Source organism: Macadamia integrifolia, chromosome 6 (assembly GCF_013358625.1).
Source record: "Macadamia integrifolia cultivar HAES 741 chromosome 6, SCU_Mint_v3, whole genome shotgun sequence".
NCBI lineage: Eukaryota > Viridiplantae > Streptophyta > Magnoliopsida > Proteales > Proteaceae > Macadamia > Macadamia integrifolia.
In genome coordinates, this window is record NC_056562.1 from 18,299,568 (window position 1) to 18,318,635 (window position 19,068).

General features: G+C 40.3%; 1 protein-coding gene across 1 annotated transcript in view; it reads right to left on the minus strand.

Moving 5' to 3' along the window:
• Window positions 1-2,099: 2,099 nt before the first annotated feature.
• LOC122081901 (trafficking protein particle complex II-specific subunit 120 homolog) overlaps window positions 2,100-19,068 on the minus strand; it is a 55,691-nt gene continuing 38,722 nt past the window's right edge. The window contains exons 7-10 of the mRNA XM_042649290.1: window positions 15,185-15,477; window positions 7,778-8,655; window positions 4,755-5,708; window positions 2,100-2,801 (exon numbers count right to left, since the gene is read on the minus strand). Of these exons, the coding sequence (XP_042505224.1) occupies window positions 2,791-2,801; window positions 4,755-5,708; window positions 7,778-8,655; window positions 15,185-15,477 (2,136 nt within the window). The 3' untranslated portion in view covers window positions 2,100-2,790. The remainder of the gene's footprint in view (window positions 2,802-4,754; window positions 5,709-7,777; window positions 8,656-15,184; window positions 15,478-19,068) is intronic.

Here is a 19,068-nt window from a genome sequence, read left to right on the forward strand (position 1 = left end):
GATACTACCCTCTCAAGGGTTGAAGTTCAAGTAAGTAGGCTCCTTCAGTAGTCTTCTCTCCCCCCTCTCATTCCCTCTTCTGACTACCCTTTCTTAATTTAGGATTTTAATTTCAGTCGTTACATTATTGCTATCCCTTTCCCCCAAGGTTCATGGCTAGTGTATGTGTTGGCTTTGCCCTCTTAGCCATAGAACCATCAATTTATTGCTTTTATTTTAATTGTCTCCCTTTCCCTAAAGCCAAGTAGAGTAACCCTTGTAAGAGTGACTCTCTGGTCAAGTAGGGAAGCTCATATTATGATGCATCCCTCGGGCTAAGTAGAAAAACCTACTTGTGAGTCTCTCTAGCTTTATCCCCTTTCTTTTACTTTATTTTTATTTCAGCATTTTTTTTCCTTTATTTATTTTTTATTTTTTTAATTGCGTGGGTTGTTTATTTTCAGTTATTTATTTATTTAATTTTAATTGCATGGCTTGCATTTTTAAATTCTTAGATGACGAATGGTTAGGACGTTATTTTAGATACTTATGTTTAGGACGGTAATTAGAATTAGATCACAACCATTAATCGGTTCACTTTCGCATTATTAAAAGAAATAAAAAAATAAAGTGGTTGTTCTCCCTGTGTTCGACCCGTAGCTACACTGATCCGTACGCTTGTGGTTACATTTTAAATCTCAAACATCTCCCTACAAGAATATCGCAGTGCGCCAATGGGGTGACCAAGCACGTTACATGGTACTGTAATGGTCCAAACTGTAGATGTACTTGAACAACTACAGTGGCCTCTTCTCGAGCTGTGGGTCCAAAACCTTGCACATGAATCTTCTTGAAAAACTGCTTCTGTGGAAGGTTGTGTGCTCGAACAAATTCAACAGATATAAAATTTACTTTTGCCCCGGTATCAACAACTGCATGAACATTAGTAAGATCGGAACCGTGCAGAAGAGTACCCTTCTGTCGGAAGAGAGGAGCTTCGTTAACTAGTCTGTTTGAAAATGATGTAAGACTAGCGGAATGAACTTCTACATCCTCCTCATCATCATCATCATCATCAATGTCATCTTCATCTAAGGGATAAGGATACAAAGCAAAAACATCTTCACTCTTCTCTATCGGTTGCTTCTCTGTTACATTCACAGAACGAGTCCTATTGGGACACTTGTTGGAATAGTGACCCTTCTCGCCACAACTATGGCATCTGATGTTCTTCACCCCACCACTATCCTTGTTAAACTATGACCTTTTTTCTTCAACTCTACGAGCTTCAAGCTTCTTTTCCTCAATGTGGTGGAGGACTATAAATTGAAGAAGTCTTGAGCATACTCTTCCAATGAATGGACTTCTCTTCAACTATCATGGCATGAGCCACTACCACATCAATGGATCTGAAGTTAATGTTAGCCAATTCTAGTCAGATCTCAGTACTTAGCCCACTGCTATATCGCATCACTCGTTGTTGATCTGTTTCCTAAAGTCAACACCTTGAAGAAAGTTTGCGGAATTCGAGGGTGTAGGAATCCACCTCCTTGTTGCCTTGGTGCAAGTTAAGTAATTTATGGAACATTACCTTCTCATAATTAAGAAGAACAAATATTGTAGTCAGGATCTGCTTCATGACCTCCCAATTAGTAACAGGTCCAAGTTTTTTGACAAACTTTACATGCAGTACATCATCCCACCATGAACATGCATACCCAATAAACTTGGTGAGGATGAGTTCACACTTCTTCTCGTCCAGAAGAGATTTATATGCAAAAATCCTCTCAACTTTGGAAAGCCAGTCAAGGAATTCTTCAGGTCCCTTTTCACCACTGAACTCTGGAACTTCAACTTTGATGCCATAATCTCAGTCAGAAAATTGTCATTTCACATCATAGGGGAAAACTGGATTAAGTTGCTGCCTCTGAGGTGTATCTTTGATCCGTAAAATATTGAACTGAGGAGGTAGTGTAGAGGATCCTTCAGTTCACTTGTTGGACCTCTTCATAAAAGCAGTCAAACTTGTCAAACTTGGCTTCAGTCCTCTCAAGCCTAGCATCAATATTCTGTTGATTCTCAGCTAATTCACAATACAATTTGTGCAGCTTGGAATTTGTGACATGACCTGCCATGGCTAAAAATTGCAGGAAACCTAGCTCTAATACTACTTGATGCGGATCCAAGTTCCAAAGACAGAAATGGATCACTCAAGGCCCACAAAAAAACAAATATTTCAATCTAGGCAAACCAAGGGCAACAATGTCATTTCTGGTACACTTTAGGAGCTTTTTAGAGTGAAATAATGGACTAAGGACTTAACAGGAATTAGACCCAAAGAGAAAGGTGAGTTCTGAAAATAAGAATAGTAGTGGCGCTAAACTGAAATAAGAATTCAGAATAAGGGTTATTTTGAGAATATCAAAGAAAAGGGGTTTAAATGTAAATAGGAAAAATATCATCTTCTACCTTTAGGTCACGTTAGAGAACAAACCAGTGTTAACCCAACCCCTGTTGGGTATCGATTCTCAGCCCAAACTCTACAACTCAATCTGAAGCATTAGATCAGAAGTCGCAGCAGCAAGATAATAGTAAATCCAGCTTCGAAAAACCTCAACAGCTCCAAATCAGATCTGTAGTGGAACCTGCAACTGCATCTGGTTGGTATAGACTTAGAGCTGAACCAGGTTCTAAATCTCTTGATAGGACGATCTTGTGGAGGTGAGATTCTAGGAATAGGGTCACTCAGGGAAGGGAAACTTCAACCGAAATATCAGTCCAAGCAGTTCAAGAGAGAGGAAGATCGATCCACTAGTGTGGTGCTGCTAACGTCGCCCAGAAACAGAGTATCTCATATCAGAAATTAAACAGCAAGAAATAAGAAAGGATTAGGAAGAAGATGAGAAGATTAGGGGCAGCAAGATTATTAGAAAGGGGGGAAAAATGAAGAAGAAAATTCAGGGATGGGAAGAGGGAGATGCAAGCTTCACGGCAGCCATGGGTCACCCCCAAAAATCTTTCAATTCATTCAAAATCTTCAAAACTTCAAGTCTGTCTGTCACTAGTGTATTACATGGCTTATAAAAGGAAACTCAAAGCATCACAATGGTAACTAATTAAAAATGAAAACTTAACCAATATAGAAACTGAAATAAAAATCCAAGCTAAATAAAATACCACAAACTAAATTTTTAAGTCTAAAATGGAAAGGAACCAAATCAAAAAATATTGTTTCTAAACCCATCGCCCAACTGCATCACCTTGAATTCTTACTCCAACTACGAAATTTTTTAAGCTTCAAAATAAGCCATTGGATTTTAATTCTGTTAGCAATTGCTTTCTGTTCTGAGCCTTCTTACAGTTTCAAAAAGTCAAACTTGAAACCAATTTCCCCTTTTCCTGGTATGTCTTATTTCAGTTTAATCAAATTTTCAAATTCCGTTTTCTATGTCTGATCTCAGATTTCTGACTCATTAGGCTTGTTATTTGGTAATAAATCAATATCTAATCTGATTTGTCTAAACCTTCGATTGATCCTCAGATTCTTATTCAAATAGGAATCTTCAGATCCTAAGAGTTCAACCGTTGGATCAAACCTGATTTCTGATATCACAGGGGAACAATGTACTGTGGAACATGTCCTACTGCAAATCTTTAACAGGTCAGTTTCTTGCTTATGTTTCATCATATCTAGAAGAGCATGGGCCCTCAATACTTAATCTCATTGTTTATGGATATGGACTTTCACCTTTGTCTTGTGTTTTCTTCATCCCACATTTAAGAAGTCAAAACCTTACCAAACACCACTAAACCTTGACAGCATAGGGTCATTCATGTAGTTCTGAGAAATGATAATAGACATTATTGCAGCTTCCTATAATTTATATTTGTCATATTTATGTAGTATGGTTGAAATTGAATAAGAAATTGCACCAATTCATCTATGTGAGTGTACTCATAAAAGCTTTGTGCTGCAACTTGAAAATCAATCAAAACCCTCATCCATGCACGGTGCAACTCCAAGCCCATTCTAGTTAGACACTCCAATATATACCTCTTTCTCCACAAGTACTTTCATTTCTTGGGTATCCTTATTGAATAAGGTCCCCATGACAGAGAGGCCTAGAGGTACCATAGCATTCTTATCACCCCACATTCTCTCCAAACATTAATGGATCAGCAATAACCTTATGTAAAGATACCAGTACCACAGAACAACTTCATAAATGTGGAAATCAAAATTATTTATGAATGTTGTAGGAATATATAGCAAAAATTTTCACCATTACATGGCAGGGTTCGTTTAGCTTTCATCCTAGATCGTATGGATCATACGAAACCAATCTTTTAAAGACGATAGCATATGATATTGTTCACTACTGTTCCACCTAAAAGCTCTAACTGTTAGGGAAGGGCAGGGTCAATGTATACATCGACATTTCCCCACACATGCAGTCCAAAATCCCATGGTCCTTGCACTTGGAGCTCACACGGCACCATGGGAGAAGAAATGTCAGAAAAACTCTTCCGATGCACTTCCCAGGAGTCAAAACACTTGATCTCCTTGCTCTGATAACATGTTCACTACCGTTTTACCTAAAAGCTTGAACCCTTAGGGAATGGTAGCATCAATGTATACATCAACAGATGAATGAGCGATAAGAATGCTAAATGGACACATACCTATGTGCAAAGAAATGGAGAGCTCCCAATTCCCCATAAGCCAAATGATTCTCAAGAAAAGCCAAGAAATAGAAACATAGCATTATACATACCAGCCCATAGGACGGTAGCTCTGTTACCCTCGATGCAATTCTCGCCTGCAACATCTCTACAAGTGATACTAAGTCTCATCTTGATCATCTCCCTAGTGTTATTGCAAATAAGAACTTCCATAGGAGTCATATCATGTGCAAGTATGGAACCTTTAGATCTTGGAGACTTCACTTGAATATTGGACTCTCTTGGTGAGTCAACTTGTGCAGTACCATTTTTAGCCAGCCTGAAGCCAAAGGTTAAAGGGTCTGGCAGCAATATGTCCATGACCGATGTTTGTAGAGCTGTTTGTATGGCATCCTTAATGTTCAATTCCCCAGAACTGTTCCTTCCAGATTGCCATCTGACCTTTATTCTGGAGATCAAATTCTTGATAGAAGTATTCAATTCAGCCTTGGTATTCTTCTCTGTAAAGTTTGAACTTCGACTAGTGGTAATATCATCTGCCTGAGAATCCTTTGCAAAAAATGATCCATCAAGAATAGGGAGCTTGAAATGCTCCAGGGGTATCAGTACCCTTGCAGAGTAATCCCTATCAATTCTAGTTTTTGGATAACCAAAATCAGCAGCATCATGATCAACAAAAGTAGAAGTATCTTCATCCTTCGCGCTTTCCAGCTGGACAGAAACACTAATGTCAAACACAACATCAGTTGGATTAGATAACTCAAGCTCAAGAAGGCGCAGACCCCAACTTCCTCTGTATGGATCGATCTTTACCAAGCTTTCAGTCTTGGCATCAGGAACAGTGGATTCTTCCATAAAACCGTTCTCTAGATAAACTGGCTTAGGCAGGTTTTCACTAACATGTGCTGGAATTTCCATTGAAAGCAAACGAGCTTTCACAAAGGACAACCCCTGCTGAACACAGATGTGCAATGGAACAACCAGACGTCTACCTGGAGGCACAACATTACCATTTACTGTGTTGTCTCCCGGATGTTCCAGTGGCCCTGATAGGAAAAACAGGAAGAGGCCAAACATTAGGAACATGTGTACTTCACATAAATTTTTCTTTCTTCATTCAAAAATAATAAAAGCAAGCTATCACAAGAACACATGACATCTGATGGCTGTAAGCATACAATTCATAAAGAGGGTTGTTGTAAAGATGTTTCGTCCTCTTATTTGCAAGTGGGGCACATGTGATATCTATGCACCAGCTTGAGGGGGAGTGTTGTAATAATGGGTTTTAGGGAAAGTGTCAGATTCCAAACGGGTCCTTAAGTCCTTAAGGGGTTTAATCGTCCTTGTAATATTCTAAAATTTTCTCTCCATTATTATAAATAAAGAGGGCTGTTGTCATATTTGACATAAGTCATTATCCCATCCAACAATATTGAAGGAAGTTAATGGTTGGATGATGAGAAACTGACATGGACGGAAATTAATAAGTTACAAAAACAGCAAAATATTAAAGTAGAGAAAACTGATATAACTCACCAGCCATCTTATGAACACAAGAATTATGTTGAATATAGTAGGGATGGAGGAGAGTAACATAGTTTAAAATCAGCCCAAACTGATAGACAGATTCTCAGAATCTATCAGCTGAAGTTTAAACAATGTTGCTGTCCAGTGGGAGATAACAGACATCATAATAGATCTGTAAAAACTGGCAAGAATATGAACTTATAATCATGGAACTAAATTTCAATTGAAACTGACCATAATCTCCGAGTTTTCTTGGTTTCGAGCCTGACTGAAACAAAACCTAGGGTCAAAACTTGGGTTTCAACCCATGGAGGCCAAGGGTCAAAACCTCGAAACGAGATATGGCAACTCTCAGTTTTGGGCCTGACCAAAACCAAGATCTCGGTCCTTGCTTATAAAGTTATAATACTGTGTTAAGAAATTAAATAAGAACAAAGAAGAAAATCAGAACGTAGGGATGCCCACAGTAGGAATTAGATCGCTGGATTTCTTGCTCAAACAGTGTGTGACAGGGAAGAAAACAGAAAGTGGAGAAACAAAGAAAAGGGTATGACCAATAGGTATCACCACCTATAGCCTGTGGTAGGCCATCACCACCCACCCTCCAAGGTTTTACCACCTAGGGTGTGACTGAATCACCCCCAGTTCACCGCTCTCAAAGACCATGAAATAACTCAACCAAAATCGTGGCCTATGGTGGCCCATCCTCTTTATTTATAATAAGAATAACCCTGTAATTACAATAATAGTAACTTGCAATAGCTTTGGGAGACGATTGACTGCCTTTTTCAGAAGGGGAAAAAAAAAACTAGCAATACGAGGAGATAGAAGCTTTAGTAACTAAATATTTAGAAACTCAAAAATCTCGGCAGCTTCAATTTGACCCACACCACATATGGCCATATGGGACACACAACTAAATTATACAAGAATCAAATCTGATCCCATACAGCTGGCTAACTAAGAACCAGAACCAGAAACATGGCCATTGTTTTGGGCCTGGTTCTGGCCTAAGAAATGGCCTGCCTTCCACTTCCTTCGATAAACCTTCAGCTCTGCATCAACCAAACAGCTAACTACGATGTTGCAATGCAGTAAGATGGGTTGTAATTGGAAATATGCAGGAATCCAACATTTAAGTTGTAGATTCAGAATGGGTTGGTATGAAGTACCAACGGTAAAACCTCAAACACTGTTGCCAAAGATTCGTGGGCTAGAACTTCAAATTAATCAATACGGACAGAAATGCGGGCACTGCAGAGAATAAAAATAATAACAAAGTATAGCACTACTATGAGCTGCATAACTGCTGCCATTAACTGCCAAGTAATACAAGTTATAAAATTACATTATCCAAAACAGTTATGGGCTAACACAAGTTCTCAATGACGAGAAATAAAGAAGAAGATAACTGAATAAACCTCCAGCAGATTTCAGATATTCTGTTTTTCCCTTCTGTTTTCATTTCATTGAAAAATCAAAGGACCAAACAGTTTGAGCAAATTCCATTAAACTGACAGTAATGATAAACAAGATTGAAACTGTTCAAGACAGAAAGTGGACAACATTGATATGGAGGAATATCTACCTGCATAATGAATAACCAACATGGGGCTGCTTCCATCTTTTGATAGCCGCCCTGCATTTCCTGAAATACTCTTTCCAGCAGAATTATCAGGGTCCACCAAGCAAAGCTGCCAAGCTTTTACAGTCACAGGTATCATAACTTCTGCACCTGGCTTTAAAGGAAGAGCTGAGCTTAGGGCTTCATATGCAACTGAAATAACAGAATCTTGATTCTTCCCTGACAGTGAAATATGTGCTTGTTCAACTGGTACAGATCCTGCATTTGCCAGACTTATCCACATATCACGAATTTCACCTTCATATAAGATAGCAGCACCATCACCTCCTACCACATGAGGTAGAAGCAGAGGTAGAGGCAGTACCACAGAAATATTTGGCACACACACATTTCTTAACTTGGGGGACCCACAGCAACGGAAAGGGTCAGAAAGTACCAGTCCTTGTGCTGCTCCAAGGAGCAAGTTATCAACATCCCTGAAAAGGTGCTCAGTTATAACACCAAAACAATGAACAGTGCATCCTGGAATCGTTACTGGACCTACAGAAGTTGGAATCCCTGACAAACTGATGACTTTTGATGAACTAGGTGGAAGACTCACACTTATGGGAAAGGCATCAAAATTTCCAGAATGGACTGACAGATATATACTGTCAACCACTAAGTCAAAGCCACATGGATTAGCCAATTCCACTAGAACTTGGACTGGTTCCCCGACAATCCAAATCAGCTCCTGCTTACTGCTATTATTTGGCTCTCCTTTACTGAATGGTGTATAAATAAAAGGCCCCGAAGGAGCTGAGCCTACCCACCATTCTTCCCTCCCTGGATTGCGTTTAACAATATCCATTTCTGATGGATGGAGAGGAAAAGAATGCAACCTGGAAACAATAAAACAAAATTATGTCGATCCAATGAATCCATTTTTTTTTTTTTTCTCAAGATAAAGAACTATACTTGTTAACCTAGGAAATAAAGGCTTGTTTAATATTACTTATAGGTTTCAGGATATGATTTAGATGCCTGAAACAGTAACCAGTAACTCAAAGAAAATATCCAGCTAACTCGGGCCAAGCGATTAGCCCCACCCCAGCTCAACTCCCCTGAACCTGTGCAGTTGTCATACCACCCCTAGCTGAGTTTACTTGGTGGACTCTCAATTTATTTATCATTTTGTTGAGACAGATGATGGACTGATGTATAACACCACCATTTTGGTGGGTGAGATTAACCTGTGCATGGAATCAAAATGTCGACAAGTTTCAATAATAAGATACCAAATACTCTGGTCTAACAGGGACCAAAATCAAAATATTTATTTACCCACCAAATAAATTAAAATATTTCAGGGATCTTAGTCAAATTTACAGTGATTTCTATTGAAATCACCAAAACATTTTCGTTTTAGCCATGACCAGAATCAAGATCAAAATTGAAATACAATTTGCTGAACCTAAGTTTTCTAGATATAAAACGTCAGTTTTAAAATATCAAAAAAAAAAAAAATTCGAATCAGAAATGAGAAGTAGTCAACATGATACAACACCTGTTTCAAGGCATAGAGGTAACATAAGGGTAGACCAGTGTCCACGCTGGTCCAGGTCAGATGTATTACTTCCTCCAGGAATATGTTTGCAGAAGCATCAAAAGATACAATTAATGGTGTTCTCTTGCAGGGATACACAGAATGAAGATATTCATAGTAACCAAGACCTCAATAATGGCAGAAACCTCTGAGAAACCTAGTTTATCCCCACAATATTCTTCCATAACTACGGAAGAATATTCCTTTTAATCTATAAAAAAAAAAACACTTGGCTACCTAGAAATCTCTAGATGTTATTCTGGAATACATCTGGATACACTAAATAAAAAGTTGTACACTTTTTCTCATAGCTAATTTTTAACAGAATAGAATATTAAAAATCAGAATGAATTGCAGTAAAAGGAACTATAGCCAGATTAGAGAAAATTTAGTAACTTAAAGAAAGCTAGTCTGATAGGCCTGAGATTTAGGCCAACACAGCAATTTATGAGACAGCAAAAGACTGCAAAGTTTGATTTAAATCTAATGGTTGGATCTCCAGATATTGAACAACCCTACTGGGACTAGGAAACTTGAAAAGTAACTCAAAACAGTAGAATCAACAAGGGAATTTCAGAACTCAGATCAGAAGTAAATGGGGATTCAAATTAAAGAGGTTTCAGTAACTGTAATCAGATTCAGAAGACTAAATCAGAAAGCTGAAAATTTTTCTTGTGGATGAATAAAATATATATAAGGAGAAGAATATACAACAAGGAGGAGGGAAGGGAGCCTCACCGGCAGGCGAGCAAAAGGGCAAAGCCCAAACAAAAAAAGGGGGGCACTACAGGGGTATACAATCCATCAGGGGGGAGCAGAGCACTACAAGGCAAAACAATCCTTCAGGGGGGAGCAGTAGATAAGATCGAGATGATGAGGCCCCAGGAGACAACAATGAGCTTGTTTCTTAGGGGATCTCTAACCGAGCAGTGGGGAAGTGAGCAAGTTTGGTGCTAACGTCAAAATAGATGGCCTTCCAAATCATGTCATATGAGCGGGAGTTGGAAGTCCATCTACGCAAGTTTCGCTCCATCCAGAGGTGGTTAATATTAGCACAAAAAGCAAGTTTCCCAATAATGTCACAGATGGTGGAGCCCCGAAATGTCATGTCAACCCAGATCCATTCTCTACAAAAAGGGAGGGGACTCCTAGTAGTAGGCCAGCAACATCCGAGAACCTTTTCCCAGATGGCAGAGGGGAAGAGACAAGAAAAGAATAAATGGTCAGCATCTTCATTGCCATTCCAGCACAGACAACAGGCAGGAGGAACCTGTATGTGATAATAAATGAGGTAGGACTGCATGGGAAGGCAATTGGAGAAGACCCACCAGGTGGTGAAACAATGACGAGGAATGTGACCTTTGAACCAAAGGATATTTCACCAGGGAGCGAGGGGGATGGAAGATCTGGCAAAGTTCCAAGCAGAGGAAGAGCTGAACAAGTTGGTAGGGGAGGGCTTCCAAAGGATGGAATCCACTCTGCCTCTATGCCTAGGGGGAAGGGGGGAGATTGACCCAAATGTCATCCGGAGGGGGAGGGGGAAAGGGGGGCCCAGCCGTCATTTCGGATGATGGAAGAGACAGAAGTTGAATGATCAAGACCCAGGGAATAGATAGTCTTGGCTAATGGAATGGAGAATCACACCTGACGGGTGCCAAAGGTTAAGCCAAAGGGACGTAGAGACACCATTACCAATGGAGTACGAGATGGCATCCATGACCAAGGGCCTTCAGCCAAGGATATCGCGCCAGACCCAAGATGCGTCCAGACTAAGGGAAGTGGACTAGAGGGAGTCATGCTTCAAAAGATGGGAATAAACCTAGGAGACCCAGATGCTGCTTTGTTTGGTCACCACCCTCCAAATGAGCTATAAGATGCCCGTGGAGTTGATATCTTTGATGCGCCTCAGACCCAAACCACCTTCAGAATGGGGGGGATAGACAATGCTTCAGTGGATGGGATGGAGGAACTCACTGGAGTAAGAACTTTTCCAAGGAACAAATGAGAGACTCAATGGATTTAATGATGGGAGGGGGAAGAACAAAGATACCACACCAGTAAAGGTACATGGATTGGAGAACCGATCTGGAAAGCTCAAGCTTCCTAGCATAAGAGAGAAGCTTGCTCTTCCACAGCTGCAGCCTCTTCCCCTGGAGATCGAGGATGGGAGTGAAGTGATGGGCAAAGAGCCTGGTAGGGATGAGGGGGAGCCTAAGATACTTAACTGGGAGGGAGCCAAGAGGGAAACCAGTAATCTCAAGGAGACAGCAGAAGCTACTTCAGAAATACCAGAAATGAAGATGCATGATTTGAGAGGGTTAAGGGGAAGACCCGAGAGCCTTTCAAAAAGGAGGGAAGACATGATGGAAGAAATGGAGGAATGATCAGCTTTAGAGAAGATCATGAGATCATCGGCAAAAGCAAGATGGGTAAGGGAGAGAGGCTAGCATTTCGGGATGGGGGAGATGAGGTGGAGGTCGGTGGAAGATTGGATGGATCGCAAAAGGACCTCAAGGCCATGGAAGAAAAGGAAAGGGGAGAGGGGGCATCCTTGGTGAATTCCAATAGAAAAATGAAAGAAAAGCCAGAGGGGCTACCATTCACCAAGAAAGAAACGGGGGGTAAAGATGCAAGCTAGGATCCAACGGACAAAGTTAGGGGGAAGGACATGTCCTTGAGATGAAGTCCCAACGGATAAAGTCAAAAGCTTATCGAGATTGATCTTAAGAAGAGCTACCGATCCATGGGATTTTCGCTCAAAGCCCCGATCAATCTCATGGCCACAGGATGATGTTATCGGGAATACTCCTACCAGAGATGAAGGTGGATTGGTTTTGGCTGACCAAGGAATCAATGACATTTTGGATGCAATTGGCCAAAATTTTGGCAATGAATTTGTACATCCGGTTACAGAGAGAGATGGGCCAGAAATCCTACATTGAAGAGGCTCATCGGATTTGGGGATGAGACAGAGGAAAGTTTGGTTCACACCATTGATCTGGCTAGGATCAAAGAAGAAGCTTTTAAGAGCCCGAATAAGATCTGTCTTGATGATGATTTTTGCTTGAGGAAGCTCTCTTATGGGGACAAGAGCAAGGAAAGCTCAAGGGAGACAAATCTTGCCTCCTCAGCTAAATTCGAGTTATAGAGATCCAAAAGGGGTCTAGCTTGGATAGCCTCAAGTCTGTCTTTACAAGAGGAGGCTCTGCCAGAGATCTTACTGAAGCTCCCAGAATTCCAAAGCTTAAGGGGAGCTTTGACGCTCTGAAGCTTCTTAGAGAAGGCAATGAGAGGAGAGAAGGCATGAACAAGAGAATACTCCAAGCTTCCAAAACAAGAGGGGAGAAATCAGGGTGGAGGTGTTGAAGAATTTGAAGCGCTTTGGACCAAAGGAGGAAGAATGATAAGCATGGAGAGAAATGAGACAGTGATCAGAGATGGAAGGGGAATCAAATGTGGCATGGGATAATGGAAAAGAAGAGATCCACGCTTTATAAACAAGGGCTCTGTCAATCTTACAAGCAACCCTGTCAACCCCACTTCTACGGTTTTGCTGAGTAAAGTTAGCACCATAATAGCGGAGGTCAAACATGCCAATATGTTCAAGACAGTTGTTGAAAGCTTCCGCGAAAGTGTGATCAATAGGACCCCCTCCCTGCTTTTCTGATGATATTAAAGTCACCCACCAACCCCTCAGGAGAGGAATCAACAGAGGAGGATATGGATCGAAGGTTAGTCCATAACGGGAGTCTTTCAGAAGCTCGAGGGCATAAACAACAAAGAAGACAGATGGACCCATAGAGGTCAGATATGGAGAGATGGATGAACTGGGAAGAGGAGAAGAGGGAAGTGATCTAGAGAAAAAGGGGGTTCTACAGGATCCAAATCCAACCATTCGAACAGTCAGAATAGTTGGCAAGGAAGGACCAGGATGGAGCTATAGAGGCTATAATGCAGGGGCCATTTGCCTCCAAGGAACCCAACCTAGGCTAGATCCTAATAAAACAAGCCTATCTTGGTGATGAATCTGCTGCATCAGGGAGACATGGTCTGATGGTCATGGTGAGAATCTGACCTGACAGGTTTTCAAAGGGTACGTGGAAGAAGCTGCATGCAGGAAGTGCTGGTCCCTACAAGATTCTAAAGAAACTTAGTGCCAATGCCTATCATTTGGAGTTGGCACCAGATATGGGCACCAGCCCAATTTTTAATGTTGAAGAACTTGTGCCTTACAAAGGATCAGCATTCCAAATCCCTTTGAGCCTTCCACTTCAGCTAGCCCAAACCCAACTACCATTCATACATTCTCATCTTCTGCCTCCCCCCCACCAGCATTACCAGCTATGCCAATAAGAAGAGAAGAGGTAGAAGATATTTTAGATAAGCAGATCGCGTCTACTCATGCAGGACGATATCGCAAGTTCCTAATCAAGTGAAGAGACAGACCTAGTACAGATTGCACATTGATCACTGAGGATGATCTTCAGTGCCTTAACCCTGATTTATTAGAGAGATACCAGAGCCTATTTTCACCGGAGGTGAATTCTTCCCACCTGGAGAGAATTGATGAGGACATCACTCCAGGATTTAGGACTTCTCAGTGGAGGCACAAACATATGTTGCCACATGTCACTTCATTACAGCTACATGACCAGCATTATATGTAGTCTTTTATTATTTTGTTGTATTTTTATTTGGGCTAGACTAATTTAGTTTATTGTTGTGCTATGTTGCAATTTTGCAGTAATATGGGTAGTTATTTTAGGAAATAACTGTTTATAGGTTCAATATGTGGTTATATGGGTAGTTATTTCAGAAGAAAAAAAGCCTCTTTTGTTGTGTAATGTCATGGAGCCTTGGTACTCAGAATAACAAGACAATGAGGAAAGTATTTGGGAACTTGGAGGTTGTTCTCGGCGGCATGAGTGAATCCAAGATGGTGTGAAGCCAAGGTGATCTACTTTCTTCTCTATCTTCTTTTTCTTCTTCCATCCATTCCCTCTCTTTCAAACTATATTCCTACAGGCTACAGCAGACCATCCCTGTTTGATCCCCCAAATCCATAATTTTTTTGTTCCATCATATTTCTCCCAACCTTCATTTTCATTTCCTAAGAGCAATCCATTCTATTTCAATTACGACAGCCCAAAAACCCAATAAATCATACTTGCTTGGCTGGATAGGACTGACTGTAATGAAAGATGTGGTATCCTAAATTTCCTTTGTCCCTTCTTAGCCAAATCTCTAAGAAACCCAATTTCCCCTTTCTTGCCTAGACTTGATTATTATATTACTAAAATTCTTGCCATTTCTTGTATCAGTCCCATATCTCCCATTTTTATCTCAACTTCAGCCCCAAATACCTTGGATATTCTTCTATCAACAAGGAGGCCTTAAGGGGCAATTTTTGGGGTTTGGCAGTGATTTAGCACTTATTCACAGCTTTCTAACATGTGGGACAGAAAAGAAAGTTACTGATCTATCATGTTTCTCTTATTATATTTTCCTTCCCACACTTAGCATGAAATTCTGCATATAAGATTTGTTTAATTCTTTATTTATGGCTATCATTATTAAGAATTTCTGCATGAATGCAGAAATATGAGTTGAATACCCTTCCCAACCTTCCTACTTTTAAGTTAGAATAGTTTTCTAGGTTTCCCAAACCTGACCTACACCAACTTATAAGTAGAAAAACACAAAAACTTCTCCGATAAATTGCACCATGAAAATCGTAGTTAAGAAATGCATGATAACTTATTTTTCCCCTAAGCATGATTTCCATTGCAGTAGTACAAATTTAGAATAATGTCTCAGGAAAATACCTGACAAAAGGTAGGGCAGGATCAGCACAGCGAGTTCCAGAAGGGAGCCTTTCTGCTGAATTTCCAAGTGCACTTGCGAGTCCACTTTGCCCAGCAGGTGTGATCAGAGGGTAATAAGACCTAAGTAGGCGAGCTGCTGCACTCCATGCAGCAAGTGGATCTCCAGCACGAATAGAAGACATCAGAATTTCTCTCAGCACAACCATCTGCAAGGTGCTCCATTGGGACTCAAATAACGAGACGACCGATTGGGGATGTGTTTTCCCAGTATCAGCATGAGTTGATTCAATTTCCTTCAGAAAGAAGAAAAAAAAAACAGCAATTTAGGACATGTAAAATTGTAAAGCAGAAAACAGTCTCGTTTTATGGATTGGCAACAATGTAATTTATTGCCAAAAAATAGCAAAAATCAGGAAATAGAGTAAAATAACGACAAAGAGACCAAAGCCAAACCCTCAAGAAGGGACTACAACAAGCTACAGCCATAGCTTGTAGCCTCATATAGCATCTCTATTCCAGTAAACACATCAGCAACCGGTCTATAAATCACCTAACTCATTTAGCATCAGCACATTGTCCATGTGCCAAAACTTCAAAGCATTAATTGCCTTCGGATGTGAATTGCTACAATGTAACTAACTAAACATAGAAAGTACTAAGATCCAGATCCAGGGATTCCAATTACCACTGTTTTTAGATTTCTTCCGGTGGATGATATACAAATGGACAGTTTTGCTTGCAAACTAAAAATATTCATGGCTCTACGTTGAACAACTTATGACTCTTTTTCAAAGAGCTCCACCAAGCGGGAAGGAAGTAGTATCCCTTTCATGCCTAGGACTCTAGGAGAGGACTCCAATATGAAAAGACTCATAAAAAAATATTAAAAAAAAAAAAAAAAGGTCTGAGAATTTGAAAAAAAGAAAAAAAAAAAAATCATTGATAATGACCTTATTGATACTCCTTTGAATAGTGCTAACTGAGCTTGGTTCATCTCTAAGAAGTATCTCTAAGCAAATTGGACAGGTTAACCTGTCCAATCAGAAATTGTTGGAGCAATTCAAAAGGGCCTTAGTCTGAGAGCTTCTGAGACTAAGCATGACTCATGGTTTAAAGTATCTCCAATACCGATGCGATACTTTCCGATACGTATCTTAAATTTAGCCGACTGATACGATACGTGGAATTTTTAAAATCCTTTCGTATCGATATATATCCTACGATACATACCGATATGCATCAATACACCACCAATACACATCGATACGATACGATATACACCGATACAACTCTATGAAAAATATAAAATTGAGGTGAAATATATGTTTCAGTATGTATCGGTACGTATCGGTATGTATCGATTGGTACGTATCGCTGAGTATCGGTATGTATCGATCGGTACGTATCGGTGAGTATCGGTATGTACCGATACAGTGCACTACGGTCATATAATGGCCAAGATGGGCAATTTTTTAGAAAAACATGATTTATTGAGGGGTTTTTGTTCCAAAGTTGCTGTCAGCCATATTTCTTTCTAACTAAAGTGGAAATCAAGGTTGGGAACAAGGATTTTACATTTATGAGACAACTACAAACCTTGAATTCTTAGTGCGATATCCTCAATTTAGTGTTTATGCATAATACATGTTATCACTGCCTTTTTTAACAAATTCTTTATGCAAAAGTGTTTAAAAAAATGTTTCCTATCCATTTATGTGTGTATCTTTAGTGTATCTCCGATACGATACGATACCCTCCGATACGTATCTTAATTTTGGCCGACCGATACGACAACCGATACTGATACTTTAATCCTTGGGCATGAGAGCATAATGCTATCATGCCATCAAGGGGTAGTTAGAGAAGAAAGCTTCTTACTTCAAAGTTCAAATGTGAAAACTGCAGCTGGATGCTCCCAACTTCACTGAAATGTGGAACTGATCAGCACCATTCAATGTATGGAAAAAACCAGTTACATAATGCAGATGAAGTCGAAAGCCCTAATAACTGAAAAGTCGTAGAAAGATGACCAAGAAAGCTTCAAAACGAAGAAAGAGCAACTTCTTCAATTGAGATCTGGCAATGAAAAGAGCTGGGGCACTATGGAGAGGGAGAAAGTGATTATATGTCAACAGAAGACAATCTTTATGAACATTAAAAACCAAAAGCAAAGAGAGAGAGAGAGAGAGAAAGTGTTTGTTTTTAGAATATGTGTTTTAGGGGTACATTAGGAACTGTTCTATCTTTAAGTTGTTCTTACATGTAATTTCTCTTATTTTCCTTATTTCTCTTTCACCTCCCTAAGGAAGGAATATGTAATTCCCTAAACTAATATTTGAATGTAATATGGGTGAGATGAGAGAGAGCTCATTCACGATTTTGCTCCCACTGTAACTCCTCTTTCTCTCCTCTTCTCCCCTTCTTCTTCCTTCATCTCCTCCATCTTCTTCCCTCATCTTTAACCTTGGTACTTCTTATTTCTAACTTGGTGTCAAAGCCAGTACAAAGGTTTGAGAGTCGACCAATCCCTTCTAGTTCCATTCTTTAAGTCTCTCTTGGAACCCTAAAAGAAAAAGGGGTTGATTAGAGGCTAAACTATGTAAAAAGGTATACAAGAAAGCCTAATGGAGTTGTCAAAACAAGTTAAAGACACTTGGAGGGAGATTTGAAGGCTACAAAGACAGTTTGGAGCTCACAAAGAGAGAAGAAACTCTCCACAGAATTACCGCCCCTGCCTGGTTTGATTTTTTTTTCTCTCTCATCCATGCTGGGTTGGGAGATTGGAATAGCCCAATAAAATCGCCCAGGGGTCTATATTTGACTCCCCAAGCCTCGCTCCCTGATTTTGGGTGCTGTTGGAGTTCTACTCCATTCTCCATGTGCTGCTAGGTATTGCCTGGTTCCTTTTTTTTTCAGGTTTTATGGTCTGAAACGGATGGTAGATTGTGTTTTGGCTGTGTTTGCTAGATGTTCCCTCTCGTACGATGCTTGTATGTGGTTGTTGGATGATGCTCCATAGTTGAAGTTTTTTTTTTTATTGGCTTTGCCTCAAGTCTCTATAGGTTACTAGCTTGCTTTTTTTTTGAGTTCCGAGAAGACCTTTTTTGGGGGGCTGGTGCTCCCCTTTGCTTTGGATTCCCCCTTGGAGTGTTGTTTAGGGACATCCTTACATTATGTCTGATATCACGGAACCTTTGAAAGCTACATCGGGTGGGTCGAGTAGTACCAATCCCAATTCGATTGTTTTTGACAATCCTAACACCTAGATTTCTCTTGTGAAGTTGGATGGTACCAACTACTTGGATTGGTCACATTCTGTGAAGCTATCCCTGCGGAGTAGAGGGAAGCTAGGATATACTACTGGGGCTATCAAGGCTCCCGCTGTCACAGACAGCGAGTACCAGAAATGGAAAACTGCAAACTCCACTATCATGACTTGGCTACTTTTCTCCATGAAACCTGAGATAGGTAGGAGAGTTATACGGAAGGAAACTACTAAGGATATTTGGGACAGTGTCTCTAGGACCTATGATAGGGTAGGTGACTCTGTGAAGGTCTACCAGCTTCTTCAACAGGCACTCTCCATAAAGCAGGGGACTAAGTCCATTTCTGACTACTATAACACTGCTATAGGAATCTGGGAGGAGTATGACCATTACCGAGATCTTCATTTGACCAATCCTGATGATGAAGCCAAGGTCTATAGATCTCTTGAAAAAGAGCATGTTCTGATACTTCTAGGTGGGCTGAATTCAGAATATGAGCAGATCCAAATACAGATTTTGGGCCGGTCACCCCTACCTACACTTGATGAGGTGTGTAGCTATCTGCTGAGTGAGGAAACCAGGAGAGGTTCCATGGATTCTACACCTCCACTTGAGCGC